This window comes from Augochlora pura, chromosome 4 (assembly GCF_028453695.1).
Source record: "Augochlora pura isolate Apur16 chromosome 4, APUR_v2.2.1, whole genome shotgun sequence".
NCBI lineage: Eukaryota > Metazoa > Arthropoda > Insecta > Hymenoptera > Halictidae > Augochlora > Augochlora pura.
In genome coordinates this window covers 24,483,047-24,501,898 of record NC_135775.1, presented here as the reverse complement: position 1 = coordinate 24,501,898, position 18,852 = coordinate 24,483,047, and the positions used below count along the sequence as shown (strand labels likewise).

At 42.8% G+C, this 18,852-nt stretch overlaps 1 protein-coding gene across 9 annotated transcripts in view; it reads right to left on the bottom strand.

The window, feature by feature from the left end:
- Positions 1-18,852, bottom strand: part of Da (transcription factor daughterless) — a 113,895-nt gene that overhangs the window by 19,526 nt on the left and 75,517 nt on the right. For all 9 annotated transcript variants that reach the window (XM_078179457.1, XM_078179458.1, XM_078179454.1 and 6 more), the window contains exon 2: positions 4,278-4,362. In XM_078179457.1, coding sequence (XP_078035583.1) covers positions 4,278-4,362 — 85 coding nt within the window. The remainder of the gene's footprint in view (positions 1-4,277; positions 4,363-18,852) is intronic.

Here is an 18,852-nt window from a genome sequence, read left to right as displayed (position 1 = left end):
AAATATTTACGACATAATAATTTAACAATTTATCGATCGGTCATTTGGCTGGAAATATTTTCACATTTTTATTATTATTATTTTTAATATTAAACTGTAGTTATTTGATCTGTTTTATTTACCTTATTCGTCGCGATAGGTGTCTAATATTTTAAAAATTGTATAACAGTAAATTAAATAACAGATAGCAAATTATTAATTGCCATTGTTGAAGGCGAAAAGTCGATCTATAACTTACCGATCGATAAAATGTTAATAGGCAAGAAATTATTTATTATTTTCGAAATAGAAAATCCGAAGTACACTATAAATTAGAAAGCAAGGAAATTCTCTATTTATAAATATTTTCCCCCCCATTTTGCAACAATGTAAAAGTGCGTTAATTAACTAATACAAAATAGCTGCATTTAACGCGCTATTAATTTAATATTAAATCACCGTGATGCAACGATCGATTTGATGACTCCACGTATTCTTCTTGTTTACCGTCCAACGTAGAACATTTAAATACACTTAGTTCTATTTTTGCACGATAAATAAGTAGCAAAAAACTGTGCAAAAAGATGGCGCGCAAGAAAAGATAGCGTCAATGGACGAGGAAAAATGAGTGCATAAATTCAACGTGCATAAATACCAATTAACATAATATCTTGTAATGAAGTGACGGTAAAACGATCGCGATTGTAAAACGAATTAGTTCATTATAGGATAATAATTTACCTATGATAATTTAGCTATAGTAACTTACCTAGAATGATTTATCGACAATAATTTACCTAGAATAATTTATCTACAATAATTTACCTACAATAATTTATCTACAATGATTTACATCCTATAATTTACATATAAAAAATATCATTGAAGACATCACATTTCGCAGTGAACGCGACAAAATAATTTCGAGTGTAAAACATGGACGCGCGTTTTTTGCTATAGTCTATTCAAGAGAGTTTTTCTCTCGGAGACCGTTGTGTATTTTCGAACTTTTAATTTTACGTTATCTCCCACTGATCCTGGAATACATTTCCCTGGAACCGAAGCGAGCATAACTTCAACGCGTTGCGAACAGTATTTCGACTTCGCGGAGAAATGAATCAAAAATTCAAATGAATCGAAACAAAAATTAAATTAAATAGAAATGAAAATTAGCGAAAATGCATCGTCGCTTCCAATTCGTTTCTCGGTCGATTTTTAAGCACTTAGAGGAAATGATAGTAATCTAGGTAACACCACGTCGCGTCGAATTAAAATCACCGCGGCCAACGGAAAATTTATAATTCGCCCGGGGGGAGGGGAGGAGGGCATCGATTACCCTAAATATCGAGATCGGAATTACGATACAGCGAAGTTTCTGCCGAACCCACGAACGACCCAAGTTCTCCTCCTAAGCCATCTGTTGAACCTAGATTTCCATCGAGCTAACCTCGCGCCTAAATCCTATTAAACCGGGGTGGGCCGCGATAACTCCAAACATCCCTAAACTCAAAATTGAATAAACTTCGGGCACGGTTGTTATTAAGTCCCGGGCTCCGTTAATTTCCGAAATTCTTTACGCGCCGCGAACGCGCAAGCATTTTCAACGCGCAAGAACCTTCGCCGATTAAATATTAACTGTACAATATTATACGATGTTGCTTGTTAGCAAAACCACATTTCATTTGTTGACCCGGAAAATTTGTATATTCGATTAACTCTTGATTATATGGATGGTATCAATTTGCTGATATTTACTTGCATTATTTTCTAGAATTTCAATGTTGACGTATCTCTTTGATAATTTCAATAAACTGTTGTTTCTTTAATTTTTAATTTTGTTAAAAAATACTCTGACACCACTGTCACAGATTTGACAATTTATTTTTGCACAGTTCGACACAAATATTCCTGATTTTTATTTTTATAGAAGGTTCAACACGTTGCATCAACGCTGTGGTTATTAGCGATGAATATAATACTTTATTTTTTTAACAATCTATTATACAATAATGCGCGTTTTAGGAACGAAATAATTGAGTAGATATCTCTGCTATTGTCTAGAATTTTTCTGATATATCCAACGCGTTACCTGCAACTTACGAAAATTATTTAAGGCGAAGAGAGAAGACAGCGCTCGGCTCCTACGTGTTGCAATCGATGCAATTTCCATCTCGCAGAAAGACTCGGGCTAATTACAGCCGCATAAAAGGAGGGCGGAACGGCAGAAGCTCGATCGAGGATCCGCGGATCGGAGAGACGACGATGCACCGTTGATCCACTGGTTCGTCGTGAGCGCGGCCTCGACGATGCGCGTCGACGTTCCCTGACGCGCGAACGACGGTAAACAAACAGAATTCGCGGTGTACAGCGAGAGAGAGAAAGAGAGAGAGAGAGGGAGAGAGAGAGAGGGAGAGAGAGAGGGAGAGAGATCGTCGGGGCGTCGAAATAGCACCGCGACGTCGGTTTCGCAACGCGATTAAATTATATCGGCGTAAAACAGGAACAGCGAGCCGCGATATAAAGTTTATTGCGCGCCGCGGGGAACGAACCGCGTCGACGCGGCTTTTCCGCGCGAGCGAAACTCCTTTTATTTTTTCCTCTCGCTCCTCTCTCTCTCTCTCTCTTTCCCTTCGCCGTATCCCAGAGCCCGCAGCACTGGTAACCTCCCCCTCTCGCTCCCCCGCGTCTTCCTTTTTCTTTTATTTCCGTTGCCGTTCCGCGGCCGCGAAATTTCAGGGCGCGGAGTCGCGTCTAGATCGCGCGCGAACCCGGCCCGGCACCAGCCCGAACAAATAACGAGGGATTGTTATTGTTTTTACGCGCGACAGCCAGAGCGACGAATTTTACGAGCGCGCGTTAAACAGCTGAATATTACTGCGATCGTAAACTCCCTTTTATCGTTCGTTCGAATCGTTACGCGATTCACGGTGGATATAGACATACGCGCGGGGCCGGGGCTCTCTCTCTCTCTCTCTCTCGCCCTCTGCCGATCCGTCCGCTAATCGATCGATCGATCGATTGGTGGATCTTGTGGATCGATCGCGAGCCAGCCGGCTTTAGTTTTGTTGCGAATCGACGAGAAGTTTGATCAGTGTATACCGCGCGGTGCATCGAGAAACGTGAGTTTCGATTTTTGGGTAAGTTCCTTCAATTATTATAAATGTTTATAAAAATCGTAGGACGATGAAAATTAGCTCGTTCTAAAGCTTGGAGTTTCTAGTTTTTTTACGTATAGTTCATTTCTATCTAATCTTCTTTTTTCATAGTATAACCAAAGAACAACGTTGCCCCCTTTTGCTAGGAATTTCCGCGACTGTCCTCGCGAATACTGTAACTTAAAAAATTAGTGGAAGCTTCGAACAATTTTTTTTTCAATTACTAAAGTAATGAATTTTTAGCTTAAAGCTTCCCCTTTAAAACGAGTACCTTGAACTCAACGTACGATTTTTTTCTTGCCTGTTTTCATGGAAAGAAACGCGACCTATACTCGGAAGATCGTAACCTGCTTTCGCGCGCGATTAATTTATTAACAATTTTTAAACGACGATTAAAATCTACTTTGACGCACGAATTAGACTTAGCCCGATTATTCCTTTTCGCGGACATTCTGTTGCGGTAACGTTTATCGCGATCGTTCCGCGTTTTACGATAGATTAATGGACTGCGGATTTTATGCGTAAAGGGAGCGCGCGCGCGCGCGAGCGCGGGATATTGAACAATTAATGCCGGCGGTGAACGTATAATTAGATTGTTAATGATTTTGTATTCGGATTTTAGGTCTACGACGATAATAACGATTTGTTTGATTATCGTGGAATTACACGGGAAAATCTGTATTTACGGGAAGAGTTTCGGGTATGACCAAATAATTGCTTCCTTCGAGAAGAAAATTAAACAGGCGCGTGCGTCGAAAGCGTTTTACACGGAAGCATAACGCGGCTATAGTTTCGCGTCATCGTCCCGATGCATTTATGGCGTTTCCGCGTATTCCGAAAACGATGCAGAAATTTTTCGCAGGTCGTCTCGCTTTCATTCTCCACCGAGATAAATTCGAGATTAATTCTATAACGCTTGATATCAATTTTCACATATTCTAATTTTTAAAGACATAACCCTTTGTATACTAACATAACCGTCTGTACTCCAAGCTATTTTAAGTCAATATATATATAGCATATATAATATATCTATTTAAAAAATGTGTATTAAATGCGCGTATTAAAAATCAATTTATGCAAGGAGCAAAAATTGTTTAAATTAAAATATGAATTAGAATCGATTACGGTGTGTCAACTTACCAATATAGTAGGGGTCGGCGTAAAGGGCCGCAGCTTTTGGGGACGTGTACCGCGGCGAGTCCTGGCCGAATTCATCCGAGCCATACTGCAACAAACAGAACAAGACAAATAATTAGAGCAGTTTGAGAATGCCGTGCTGAAAGAACGAGGAAAAAGTAGTGGGGATAGAGAGTCGCGAGAGACCCGAGGTCATCCGACGAATAAAGTCTATCAATAATGCAACGGCACGATTCCTCCTCCTCCTCCCTCCTCCGCCTCCTCTTCTTCCGCCCGCGTCTACAGCCGTGGATTATTGACACGCGGTTGCAGTTTCAGAGCAACACGTTGCAACAGCAGAGCACGGCCGTCTGAATGGCGTCAGTGTTAGTTAGAATGCCAAGCGTTTACGGCACAATGAAAATATGTGCCGAGGGATTATCACCGTGTTGCCAGAACGACGATGGTTCTCGCGACCCAAGGATCAAAGTATTTTCGCGATGTAACTCATCGCGATCATCACCGAACTTACTCGTATTCAGGCGTTTAACCGTTCCCGCGTTATCGCGTCGATTTTAATCGGAAACGAGACACACTTCCCAGTACTAATTAATTTCTTAATTTCCTTGTTTTTTCGTTTCTGCATACAGGATAATATTACATTATTTTTCGTTGATGGAATCGGTTTCGATAGCGCAGCAGAGATATATATTTGAAGTACTTTATTTCTGGGTATTGCAATTCTTATTTTTATTTATTAATTACGTAGTAATATAGGTTTAATTTTATTGTTATATTTTGTCAGGAATATTGTCAGCGATAAGGGCTAATTTATTTAACTGTGGACATGGAGAAATTTGTTAGCTTTAGGTTTAATTTTCTTGTTATGCTGCGAAGTTATTTGTTTCATTTTCTTAGTTATCATTTGATCTCTTCTCAAACGAAAATATTTATTTAATAGAAAGTTTATAGAGTTTTATGATATTTGTAACGTTGTCGCAACGGTTCATAGGTTTATGGGCTTTAAGATTATTTTTTGGAGACTTTGGATAGTCTCAAACCGCCCTCTATTTTTAAAGTTAACAATTTCGCTTAGTTCTTTTTTAAAAAAAGTGCTACAGAATGTATAATTTATTACAATTCTTCTAAAAATCGTCTGGAAATTTAGAATTCATTTTACACACCCCTAGAATTATTTCACGGACTTCTCTGATCACCAAAAACCACCCCTTACTTCTAAAATCAACATCCTATCCCTAATTATTGCTCAAAAAATACCTAACACTCTAAAACCATCACAATAATCCTGCAAATGGTCTAAAAATTGAAAACACAAATTACACAACTCCGAGAATAAATTTTTCGTCAGCGTAGTCATCACAATAAAATCTTTTCACATATAATTACATAAGAGCATACATAGAATTTCCAAAATAACACTCCTAACACCACTTCGAACACTCATAAAAAACCTGCAACCTTTAACTCCTATATATCGTTCACAAAACCACCCCCACTAGCATCAGTCCTTCAAAAAATCGTCTCCCCTTTTCATCATATTTCCCAAAATAATTCCGTGTTCAGCTTTAAAAAAAAACGACACGGTGCACTCTTTCCACTGAAATCAATTCCGAGGTGAACGCGCCAGAATCTGGCGCACAATCAGCCGTAAGACCTGCGGCGTGGCACGAATTGATCAAAAACAGTGTCGGGCGAGCGGTATAAATCTGTTCGCGACTCTTACCATTTTGTATCCGGTGTAGTCCGTGGGGCACACAAACATCTCGAGCGTGTAGCAGCGAAACGACAGGGACGGGGGGTACGAAGAAGAAGTAGAAGAGGAGGAGGAAGAGGAGGAAGTAGAAGAAGAAAAAGGAATAGGAAGTCAGATCGCGCGGTGGGACAGCATCGCGGTGCGGGGGGAGGGGAGGGGAGGGGAGAGGCGATGTGTGCGGTGCTCGTGTAGCCGGCGATCTACGACGGTGGGACGCGGTCACGGGGGTGGAAAGCTACGGCCGGGGGTTGAGAGTCTCGCGGCGGCATACCCTCGTCCCAATTTCGCCGTGATATATGTTAAAATATTCCGCGCCGCTTCTCCGGCAAACCCCTCCCCCTCTCCTCCGCTCTCCGCCTCGCCGCGCCGAAAACTTTCGTCCGCGGGGGTCTGCCCCGCGCCGCCGGCCTTCCGCTCTCTTCCTGCGCCACCTCCACCTGCTGCCAGGCGCGGACGAAAAGCGCCGAGGGAGCCGAGAGGGACAGCCAAGTTTCGCCTAACGCGGGGACTATGGTCGTCGAATTTCAGCCGTGAAAAGCCGAAACTTCGCCGGGCCTCGTTTCCCGAAAACGAAAACCACCCCTCGGGCGAATAATGAAAATTCCGGGGATATCCTCGCCGATTCGGACGATTGTCGCACTGCACTACGCGGACGACACTGTCGATGGCCACTCAAGAGTTGAACAACAAGGGAGGAACAAGTGTTCCTGGTGGTGGTGGTGGTGTTGTGCCAACGAAGAAAAACGAGAGACGCACGCGAAGGGTGACGCGAGACTGCGAGCGGACTCTGGCTGCGCGCCGAGACGCGCCGATTCAACCGACCAAAAGTAGTGGGGCACGGTATCCGACCAATGGGAGCGCCGTCGAGGGGCTAAGACGCGTTAGGTGTCGTCCTTTTGATAGTAACTGTCGTTCCGTTCCCACTTTGAGCTACGACGAATTCGCACAATTGCGACCCGGACCTTCTGCCAGCCGGCAGACCATTGTTTCAGACACGTCCGGCAGCCGTGTTCGACTAAGTGGCCGCCCATTCCTCGGCCTGTACCTGCTTTGATTTTTCCGGAGGTAGTCGGTCGCCGGATCCTTGTTTTTTGGTACTTGGAATTTTTCAGGCGTCGCGTTTCACAAATTTTATCTATTTTGGATTTTTGGAAACTACCTTGCTGGTATTTTAATTATTAAAAACGTAATTTTTACACTTTGACTGTTATTTCTTCAGATTCGAAGTATAATTTTATTATTTATAATATTATTTTTTCTGAATTTTATCTGGATTAGCAAAGTGTGAAAAATGTGAAAGAGTTATCGATATCAAAATTTTACATTTTGGTTTAATTATATAGGATATTTAATTCGTATACAATTTAATAATTTTATGAGGAATAGCTTTTATTATTCTGATTTTTAAATTATGCTAGCTTCATTTTATATTTCTACGATGCTATTTGTTTAATCGTCACTGCAAAAGAATTTTTATGGAACTCAAAGCTCCGTATAATTTTCTGAAACGTTTATTTGCGATGATATAACGACGAGCTGCATTTAACACCTCCCTCTCTCTCTCTCTCTCTCTCTCTCTTGCTCTCTGAGCAGTGTATAAAATGCTAGAATAAAACTCTCGCAAACCATCGATAAACTCCCATAATATTGATAAGACATTATGAAGTTTTAACGCGCGCTGCCGCTGGCGTCCGGGTCGCATTTAAAACAGTCGTAATAAAACGCAATAAAATAAACAAGATCGCCGACGTTTAACAGATTTATCATCGTGACAATGAGACCCATAATAAAATGAATAAATTTGTACCCGCCCCCGGGCGGCCGTTCCCCCAAAACGAACTCGTACAAAATTCGTATCTCCGTAAAAATCAATTGCAGACAAACGTTTTACTCCGCCACCCCCGCGAAGCCTCGAAAATTCCCAAATAACGTACGGGAAACGAATCGTTACAGTTTCCAGCCTCCGACTTTGCATTAACAGCGTTCAAAAATATTTGCTAATTTTATTGCGATAACAAAGTTGATTACTTTCTTGATATTTCTATTTTTTGCTAGTGTTAACCCTTCGAGTGGCGACTCAGCACTAATAAAAATTCTTGACATAATATTATAAAATTACCTCGACGCCACTAAATTCATTTAATTATTAAAATTCAATTTTATACGCCAAAAATGCAATAATTTATACAACACTGAAGTGTTGTAAATTATTTTAGATTTAGAATTAAAATGCCTTCAAGTTCATAAATAATTCTCGCCAAATTACCGTTCAATTGTTAATAACAATCACTGCCTAAAACAATCCACACCGCCGTATTTCCGTCGATCGTTAATTCCAGTCGATATAAAATTACGCCCGCCTTAAACAATGAGAGCCCCGAATTCGTAGGAAGAAATTCGGTCGAGGGGTGGTGGCGGCTCGACGGAAACCTTCGCCCCCCCCCCCCCCTCCCCCGGTTCGGGAAAGGGTGAACATCGGGGCAAAGGACGGCGGGAAATCTGATCCGAGGAACAAAAGATCTTCGACAGCGTTCCGCGATTCATCCGTATCTCGGTAACGGGGCGGGAAGGGGGTGGGGGTGTGGTGCGGGGAGAGGACGGTAGTCGGGGAGAGGGGGGGGGCGAGCGGGGTCGGGCAGGACGAAGCACATAATTGTACGCGATAAAAGCGTCGAGTTTATCGCGGCAGCAGTCGATAACGGCTTACAAATACGAACGCGACCCTTGCCGCGGGAGTGGGAGGGGAGGGGGAGGGGACTGAGAGTCACCGGAGAGAAAAAAAAGCCGCTGCTAATCACGCGATAAACGCTCCTCGGCCTCTGGACCTATTAATTTAAATGAATTGCTTTGACATCGGGCCGGCTCTGATACGCGCGCGCTACCGATTTCACTTCTTCCAACCGGGGAAGAGAGCCCGGGCTTTTCTCCGTTTCTCGGACGAGCGCGTTTCCCCTTTCGTTTCCTCGGGGTGATTAACGGGCCTGCTCGTTAAATTGAAAACATCTTGATTCCGATGCTCCGTTCGCATCCGGGAGATCGGACGCATTTTCTTTGCCGCGACTGTACTCGAATGATTTTTCTGCATAACGTAATGTCGAATATTAACCCCTTGCCGTACCATTTTCTTTCGAATTTTACGATTGGAATAGTTTCGATCGCAGTAAACTTTACAATAGCTTTAATTTTTATAATATCATTACTAATTGTAATCAACTACTTAATAAAATTTCTTCGAAGAATTTTATAATCATTGCGTACTTGTGTCTGGTCGAATGTTTAAATATTGGCGACAAGAGAACAAAAGTTGATTCTTTCTATTACGGTAAAGGGGTTAAGGGGTCGATGACTGGATATAAAATTGAGAATAATTTATAATCGATAGAAGAATAGGATTTGAATTTCATCATTTTGACTCGGTGAAAATGGGATCGATACTTGAATAAAAGTCAATTTATTTATGGCCGCGATCTGACGTTTAATTCGGGGGTTGATGCGCACGGATGGATTCACTATTGTGTACACTTTGACGGTAAATCCGATGCATCGGGGTTCGACAATGAAATAATTTACGATTGATAAAAGCAGGGAAGAATCGAATTTTTAATCGGTGAATATTGGGGGTTGATAAAACGAGTTCGTTTTTAAATGGAATTTACATTAAATCTGTGACGCGTCCAAAATAAGAGATATCATTTTTGGCTTCGATACGATTATGCAATAAATGCTATAAAATTCAGCAGATTATTTTATAAAATCGAAGGTGGAGTATAAACTACCCTTTACACCTTCCACATCCTCTGTTAATAAAAACTGAACTCTAAAATACCGCGATCGGCTCTGTTAATTACGATCCACCCCAAAACTATAAATTACCCCTATAAATCTACTACCCCAATCTCGGCTGCTTACTCGCTATAAAAATATATCTATACCATCTCGAGCACCTGTCATACTGGACATCCTTATAGCCAAAAATAAAATTGAACTTCCCCATCGTTATTTCTAAAAATCGTCGATAATTTGTCAAACGAACTTCGTCTCCGGCGAACACGAAGCAATTAGCAAATCGCCGTGAGAAATTCAGCGTAGCCAATATCTCAACACCGCGGCCCCTAAATTCCGGTCCGGTGCCAGCTAGACAGAATTATAATAAAATTTTCCGGCCCCGCTATATCACCCTGGGAAAAAAATCGAGATGGCCCGATTAAGATCGAGGAAATTGATCCGGGTGAGGCGACGATGGCTCCTGGAAGACCACGGGGTCCAACCAGGAGAAAGAGAGAGAGAGAGAGGGAGAGGGAGGGGCGGCCGCGAGGAGCCACCTTGTGGCCAATAATTCACGTTTTATTTCCGGGGGTTGGCGAGGGTGGGGGTTCGCCGGACACGCAATAATAAAAATGTCCGGCGGCCGGACGGCAAGGCGGATCAGAAATCTTAATATGTCCTGGTTGGGTGTCCACGGTGGCCGGGAGAGTCAGCGATTTCCAGCCAATATAAATGTCCTACATTGATTTAGTTCGGTTTTTCCCGGGGGCTGCGGCCGACGACGAGCGACAAGACGGAGAGAGGGGCCGGCCGGCCCAACGGGAGCCCGAATGGAAACGTCTCTGTCAGGGAAATTAGCTTCCTTCTGGTTTGAAATAGGACGGGAAGGGTCCCGGCTACGAGAGCCGAGGCAACGCGTGTTACGTGACGCCTTCGGAAAATTGAGCACGTGATGTCCGTCTCACGTTCCCGTGCCGTCTCTCTGTTTTGCCCGTAGCAGAAATTATGCCCCGATACCGGCCTCCGTTGCGTCGTTCCGTTGCGCCGATCATTCACGAATGGCTGGCCGAAATTGTTCAACGAGGGGGCAATAGTGTAAAACGATTTAGAGAACCTTAAGATGTCGAGGTGTTAGTCTTAAACTGCTGAGATTGTTGAGTTCTAGAATGATTAATTTCTGGAATTATTAAATTCTAGATTTATTTAATTCTAAAATTATTAAATCCTAAAATTACTAAATCCTGAATTAAATTCTGAATTCTACAACCCCCAGCAAAGAAAAAACATTCGGACACCCTTTAAAATGTAATACCTTTTTTAAAAACGGCCTGAATTTTTTTAAATATGTTAATTTCACTTAAAAAGCGATTTCGAAGGAATTTTCAGTATGAATTAAATTTATGTTTAACCCTTATCTTTTACGTTCTCGTTTCAGATTTAGATGAAAATTTTTAAAATGGCTTTTTGAATTTCTCTTCTGTCATTTCAAGTAATAGAAAAATTAAGAAAATGATTTTAATCATTGCAAATAATTCTGAGGATGATTGAGAAATATTCTGCACCCTGTTGGGGGTTGCATTGTCTTCTAATGAAGAGAATTTCGTTTCGCTTCGTTGGAAGTCTTGTTTACCGTGCTTGATGATCAATCATGGTGTAAATAGAAAAATGGTCGCATTCTAGTGATAACGTTATCGCGGAGCTGATCTATTCTATTATATCACACGTAGCTCGTCGACAAAGTTGCAAGATCGTATCTCGTGACGATTTAAAGGATTAACGACGTTCTTTATCTGTACTAAAATAATTTAGCATTCAGAAAACATTTCCTCTTTAGAAATCATATAACAATTAACAGTAACCGAAATCTATCCAAACAAGACTTATTATTTACATCTCATATTGAAATAAATCATACCAAAATGTCTCGAAATAAATCATCCAAAAATCGGTCGATTCAACATCAAAAATCCCGACTAAATAAATCAACGGAATATTTATTGCACGTCAAATTGAAGCAGGAGAAAAGCAGACATCCTCTCCGAACGATTTCTTTCCAGTTACACGGCAGCAGTTAGTATAATTTTATTGCAGCCACGGCTCTACTCGCCGCGAGATCTTTACGCCGGCAACATTTCTCCGACATTTCTGATTTACGATCCAATTTGTTTGACTTAATATCTCACTACGCTAATTAACCGCGGAGCAAATCGATCGCGCGCTAATAATAGCGGTCGCTTATAAAAGAAACGAGCCTACGATAAAGAAGTTCAACAGTACTTAGACCGTAGATAAAAGAAATAATTACGATAAGACGGAGAAAACACGACGAACCTTTCTCCATTATTTCTTCTCGGTCTACTATTATTAATCGACCAAAACGGCGCAATAAAAATTACCCCTTATACGTTATCGCGTCAAATGAAATACGAGACTCTGTTCCGCCTGGCAATCGTCTCGCGGTGATCTATCTTTTTCTAATTGTGTCATAGGCCTGTGCAATTTATTCTGCATTTTAATTGCACAGCAAAAGGAGACGTTACACTATTCTGCAATTGTTCCGGAAATATATGATTTTATTCTGCTTTGTTAGTGTCTTAGAAAAATGTGATTTTATTTTATTCTTTGAGGATTTTAAGTGTATGATTTCATTTTACTTTTTAATTCTCTCAGAAAAATATGATTTTATTCTATTTAAAAATAAGATTTTTATTCTATTTATATTCTCTAACCACCTCAAATATATATTTTATTTCAACACCTAATCGTCTCGCTAATACATAATTTTATTCTAATTCCTAACTGCTTCACAGATGAATTTATTCTACGTCTTGCAAAACCGTATAATCGTCAAATAAAAATAGATTAACAAAAACACAACCTTACAGTCGAAAGTCTCTGAATAAAAATATCTTTTTATCCTGCGTTTAAAGTCGCATCATCTAAATAAAATTCTATTCCATTTTCTCACCGAGGCATTATCGCAGCCGAAATAAAAGAATGTGCGTCGGAAGTACGACCGAGACTTGAACAAACAGATGTACAACCAGCAGGTAATTCGCCCGTGGGAAAAAGATTACTGAACGAGTCCGATGAATTCGAATTAAGGGGACAATAGATTCACGCGTCGCCTCTCTTCTTATTCTTCTCCTGTCCCCGTGTCATCGCCGTTATCGACTACACGTGGGCGGAAATGAACGCCGAGAGAGAAACAGGCAGAGACAGAAGGAAAAAAAGAAAGAGAGAAAGATAGATAGAAAGAGAGAGAGAGAGAGAGAGAGAGAGGGTCCCCCCCGGTTCTCGGTATAATAGATCGCCGATTACCCCCTTATTAATTACTGTACCAAGACGCTCGGGCCAGGAGGAGCGAGAATCGACGCGACCAGCTGGCACGTTGCTCCCATGAGAATTCTTCTACCGGCATCGCCGCGTTTCCTATGCATAGTCGACGTGTCGTCTACCAGCATGCGATCGGAACGATAAAGTGATTCCTTAAATATCGTCGCCGGGCATCGTGGAATAAATTTCACCAGCCTACAAGACCGATTTCTTGCGTCCCTATAATTCGATTCTACATCTCCGGTAACCTATGGTGTATCAGATATTTCGCGTCTGACATCGTCCTTTGAATTATATTAATTATATTAATACAAGGATTAACGCGATTATGCCGAGAATTATTAAAGCAATTATTCCACGAATAACGCGTGTTATTCTTATAATTAAATTATAACTTATAATTAAAGCGATTACGTCACGAATTATTAACGCGATTATGTCAAGAATTATTAAAGTGATTATACCAAGAATGCGCAGATTTCAATAAAATCGTCCAAGGAACATTCAAGCATCCCGATCATCGTGTAAAAGCCGCATAGCGTTAACACCGCGAGCATACGTTAGTTAGCAGTGCGACGATAATTGGCAGCATGAATTTTTCCCGACCGGGCATTCGAATCGCGAGGAGCTCGAGGAGGAATCGACGGTCTTCTCGCGGGCTAATTAATTTCGGCGGAACACGCGGCGGTCCGACGCGGAACCGCTTTTCTCCCAGCAAATCATCGGGGGCAAGGTAATTAGCTCCGACGAGCTGGGCGGTTAAGGAAAGAGCGCGGAGCGCGAGGATTAGCACCGGAACACGGCGAGATCCGAGAGAGAAAGAGAGAGAGAGAGAGAGAGAGAGAGAGACACAGAGAGAGAGAGGGAAAGGGAGCTAATTACAGAAAGGAGTTGGCTTTTCCTCGGCCAATTAACTGTATCGGAGCTTATCAACGAGAGTTGTCGTATTGTTCACGAGCGCGCGCAATAAACCTATCAAAACGGCGCGGTGATAACGCGGGGCTCATTTCGCGAAAGAAAATAATCGTCGGTGACGCGCCGATAGAAAGTTTCGTCGGTGGATTCGAGGTCAGCCCGCGAAGAGCGCGCGCGCGATTGTAAATTCGAGCGATCTTCGCTTATATGAAACGGCCTGTAGTCGGCGAGCGATTGCCGGGAAAAGCGAAGCCCGACTTTCACGATCGCTGGTTTCGTGGCTCGGGTCCCGTAGATAGCGGCGAGTCGATAACGTATCTGTTTATCGGTTTAATTAAATAACAATGAAAATTTATAAACCGTGGAAAAGTAGAGAGCGGAATTTCTTATCGCGGCGGCCGACGCGAGGCGGTTCGCATAATAGATTAATGCGGGACGATTTGTAAAAAAGGCCTGGACGCAACGGTCTTTAAACTAAGTGGACGCCGTGGCACTGATGGATGCCGGATAATTTCTAACGAGCTTTTGCTCGCGGACTCCTCTCTCTCTCTCTTTCTCGCTTTTGTTCTTCCTTTTCCATCGCTCTCTTTCTCTCCGTGCACGCACCCGCATGAGACTGTTTACTTGCGCGCAAATTGCTCGTGTCACGCATAGCCTGTTGCCGATGAACGATCCCTGCGGAACGGAGGGGCCCGCGCGAACTTCCCTACGGAGAAGACTTCCCTGCCGGCCCGAACAGGTGTTGATCGGAAGAGAACGCTAATCAAACGGTGCATGTAGAAGCGGCAATATAGATATCGAACGTTGTTTTGAGAAGCCGTGGAATATAGCCGTTTTATATCGTCGACATTTCGTATGCACCGACCTAATAAAAGCGAGGCGACGAGTGAAAATTCTGTTCACTTTTACGCGTCGAAGGTGTCAGGGTTTGATGTTGAAAAGCTGGGAGAAATTTATTTATAACTTACTTTCGCTCGGTGCAATTTACATACGAATCAAAGTCTGATATAAGAGAGATATATATTTAAGTTTTAATTTAAATAAAATTTCGTATAAGAGATCGGAGTTATTCGAATCGGATGCTAAGAAGATAAAAGCGTGTTTGTAATGTTGGTTATGTTGTATGTTAGTTATGTTAATTATATTGTGCTGTAAAATTGATATAAACGATGGAAGCGATCGCAGCCGGATGCTAGTGAAATATATGTTGCCTGTAGGTGTAATTTAATGATACGAAAGATACGAAACGTGAGAAACGTGTGCTCGTAATTTTAGCTTTACTATAATATCGACGATCGTGGCTTAGGATGTTGGTAATTAGAAAAATAATATATTTATTTTTCTAAGTTCGTTTGTGAAACTGGCACACCGTTCGAACGCGATTAAAATCCGATCTGCGAAGACGAAATATCTTTTTCGCTTTTAGTGTCGGTGTGTAATGCACATCTAAATGGCTGGATGAATTAGTGTCGTAGCAACAAAGTGTCCGTGATTGGGAAAATAGGAAAAGAATACTTCCGGTGTCTGCCGCGAGATGAAACTGTTTAAAACGATGACAGTAATTACGGCGCGAAGGGGAAAAGCGTCACGTAGAAAGCGGACACGAAAAGATAAAAAGGTAAGATGGCTGCGAGATACTGCAAAAGTGGAAGATAAAAATAGTGTCTTTGTTATTTCTATTTTGTAGACGATTTAGAGCAGCTCGATTATCGATTATTATTAAAATATCAAGAAGGAGATTGTTGAGTAAAAAATGTCAAACGTTGCAGAAAAGAGTTAAGGGTGGTTCACCCTATAACCCAAAATTAATAAATTACAATAATTGTGATAATATTCTGTATTTTCTATTTATTCTAATAAATTACATCTGAGGCAAATTACGTAATCATAAACTTGATTTCTTGCTATTTATCTACCAAAATAATATCTCAGATGAATTATATAATTATAGACTCGATTTTTTCCTGTCTATTAAATCTCAGATAAATTATATAATTATAACCTTGGCAAACTATATACATCAAAAATACAATACGAATAAAAATAATATGTCTATCGAATCGAATAGCAGCGATTGGATAAACAAAGTGGCATCTACAATAAAAAATTCCTAGAACACAAATTATGTCAGCAAAAATACTTATCTCGTACGAACGTACACTCTGAGATCGAAATATCAACGTTTACGTAAAATTCGTTCCGAAAAGCTGGCTCGCGCGAAAACGCGGAGAAAACGAAGGTATCCGGCAGACAAAGGAGAACGTACGACCCAGCATTAGTTAAAAATCGGGAACCTGACGCGGCCCACGGACACGTGGTAAAGAAAATCGGCCGATAAAACGTCCGGCCGGTTGATTCTCGTATTTTCTTCCACTGAATTTATGTTACGTTCTGTCCCGTGTAGGACGGGGTCCCGATGGTTTCCCATGGCGGAGGGTACCGGCCCGGCCATAAAGGAAATACCCGTAGATGGAATAGGCATGTTCTGACACAGGACGACTTCCGGTTGTGCCATTTCGAACGTCCGCGACGAATAGGAATCGAGCCGCCGCCGCCGCAGCAGCGTTCTGTTCGCCACGGCGCGGAGCATAATGCGCGCGGCTCCGAGCGTGTCTCGTCGTTTCGCATAATTTAAACAACGAGAGAGGAAGAGAGAGAGAGAGAGAGAGAGGCTCAACCGATCGACGCGGTTCGGTTCGCGAAAAATCCTCCGGGAGGACGATAAAACAAGCCCGAACACGCCGCTGGGATCGCGCCTAAACGCCGTGAAACAACCTACTCTCCGCGGCCCCGAGAAAACGAACTTTACTCCCCCGGCTTCCTCGCGGTATCTCTCTCGTCGATTTCGCGGAATCGCGGTTTATCAGCGCTGCGAGAGTAGACGGGGGATCGAACGAGGCCGCGGCTGGCTTCTTCTCCTTCTCGCCGCGAGAAAGAAAAAGAAAAAAAAAACACACACAGATACCGCCTAATATTTGAGATCTCATTAGCGGACGTTGTTTCTAGCCGACAGCCGATCGGCTGGTTGCGCTGACGCGGAAGCGGAGACGATCCCGCGCGAAATCCCTGCTATATATTTTACGGCGGCGGAACGAGGAGGCGGGAACCGAAATACCGTTCACGGGCAATTACGTTCCGTTCCACGCGTACGGGGACGAAGGAAGAGAGAAAAAAAAACGAGGAAGAAAGAGAGCGACGAGAAAGGCGGAGCGAGAGAAAGACGGAGGAAACAAGAGAGAGGAGAGAGGAGAGGATCGGGCGCGAAGCGAGAACGCGGCGAGAGTAAACGAGCGAGGATGACTAAACCGGTACCAAAGAAAATTTTCCGGAGTCGGTCTTTAAACAAAGAAGCCGCGACGACGACGATACGCTCTGCAAACAGGAGTCTCGAGACCTGGAACTCATTCGCGACGAGTAAATCCTCGAGGAATTGGGCGAGGCTTGGTGGTGGAGGGGTTTCGATGGCGGAGAGGAGAGGACGAACTGGCGAACGGAGACGATAAAACCGGAAACGAGAGACAGAGGGAGAGAAAGCTAAACCTGGAGAGAATAGGAGAGAGAGGAAAGCTGACAAGAGGAAGTTCAGAGGAAGTAGAACAGGAACCAAGAGACGGAGAGATAATAAAAAAAGATAATCAGATAATAGAAAAGATAGAGGACAGAAGAAGAAGAGGGTAGAATTGACAGAGAAAAGAGAGTAGCATTGGCAAAGAAGAGAAAAAGACAGACAGAAAAAGATCTAGAATAGGAACCAAGAGACAGACAAAGACAGAGAGAGAGAAAGAGAGTGAATAAAATATAAAGAGAGTAGAGTTGACAGTGAAAAGAGAGTAGCACTGGCAGAGAAGAGAAAAAGACAGACAGAAAGAGAAAGTAGAACAGGAACCAACAGACAAACAGAAAGAAAGAAAAAGAGAGAGAACAGAATAGAAAGAGAGTAGAATTTACAGAGAAAAGAGAGAGTAGCAGTGACAAAGACAAGAGAGAAAGACAGACCCCGAAAGAGTAGAACAGGAACTACGACACACAGAGAGAGAAAATAGAAGAGGGACCCAGAGCCATAGAGAGACAGACCAAAAGACAGAGATAGACAGAGGGCAAAAGAGAGAGAGAAAGACAGAAAGAGCAAGAGAGATAGAGAGAGGGGAGGAACCTAAATACAGAGCGCGTAGAAGAGAGAGGTGTCGGCGAGAAGAGGATTGGGATCGTGGAACCGGGGTACGATCGAAAGCTTACCCTGGTTTTAATTGGCACCCACTAATTGGTAATTATCAGGCGTACCCACTCGTGGAAACCTGACGTAAGAGGCTTAAGGCCGTTTACACGGGATGGAGGATCCGGTGGCACAGAGCGGGCACACCACCACCACCACCACCACCAACACCGTCGCGTCCGTAGCGCGGGCGTAAGGTGTACGCCGGTTTACAACGGCCGGGACACAGCGGCGCGCAGGTGTGCATATGTAATTCCGTATGGGTGCCCCGGTGCCTAGCAGCGCGCCAGCGCACGTGAAAAGAGGCTAGAGATCAACGACGTCTACATTATTTATTAGCCGCGTCGTCGTCGCCGCGTACATAGCCGGAGCCAAGACAAACGGCTGCATAATCAACAATTAGTCGGCTGATATGGTCTACGTGATCGGTTTTTAACGAGCGGATCAACGCCGCGGCGATCCGGGAGACCTCGACGACTTAACGTCGTCTTCCTCGGTCGAGCTGCTACCTAGGATTCTTGCTGGACCAGTTTCTATAGGTGCTGGGCAGAGCCCCGAATTTATGGGGATAATTGTTAGCTGGTTGAAGGTAGGTA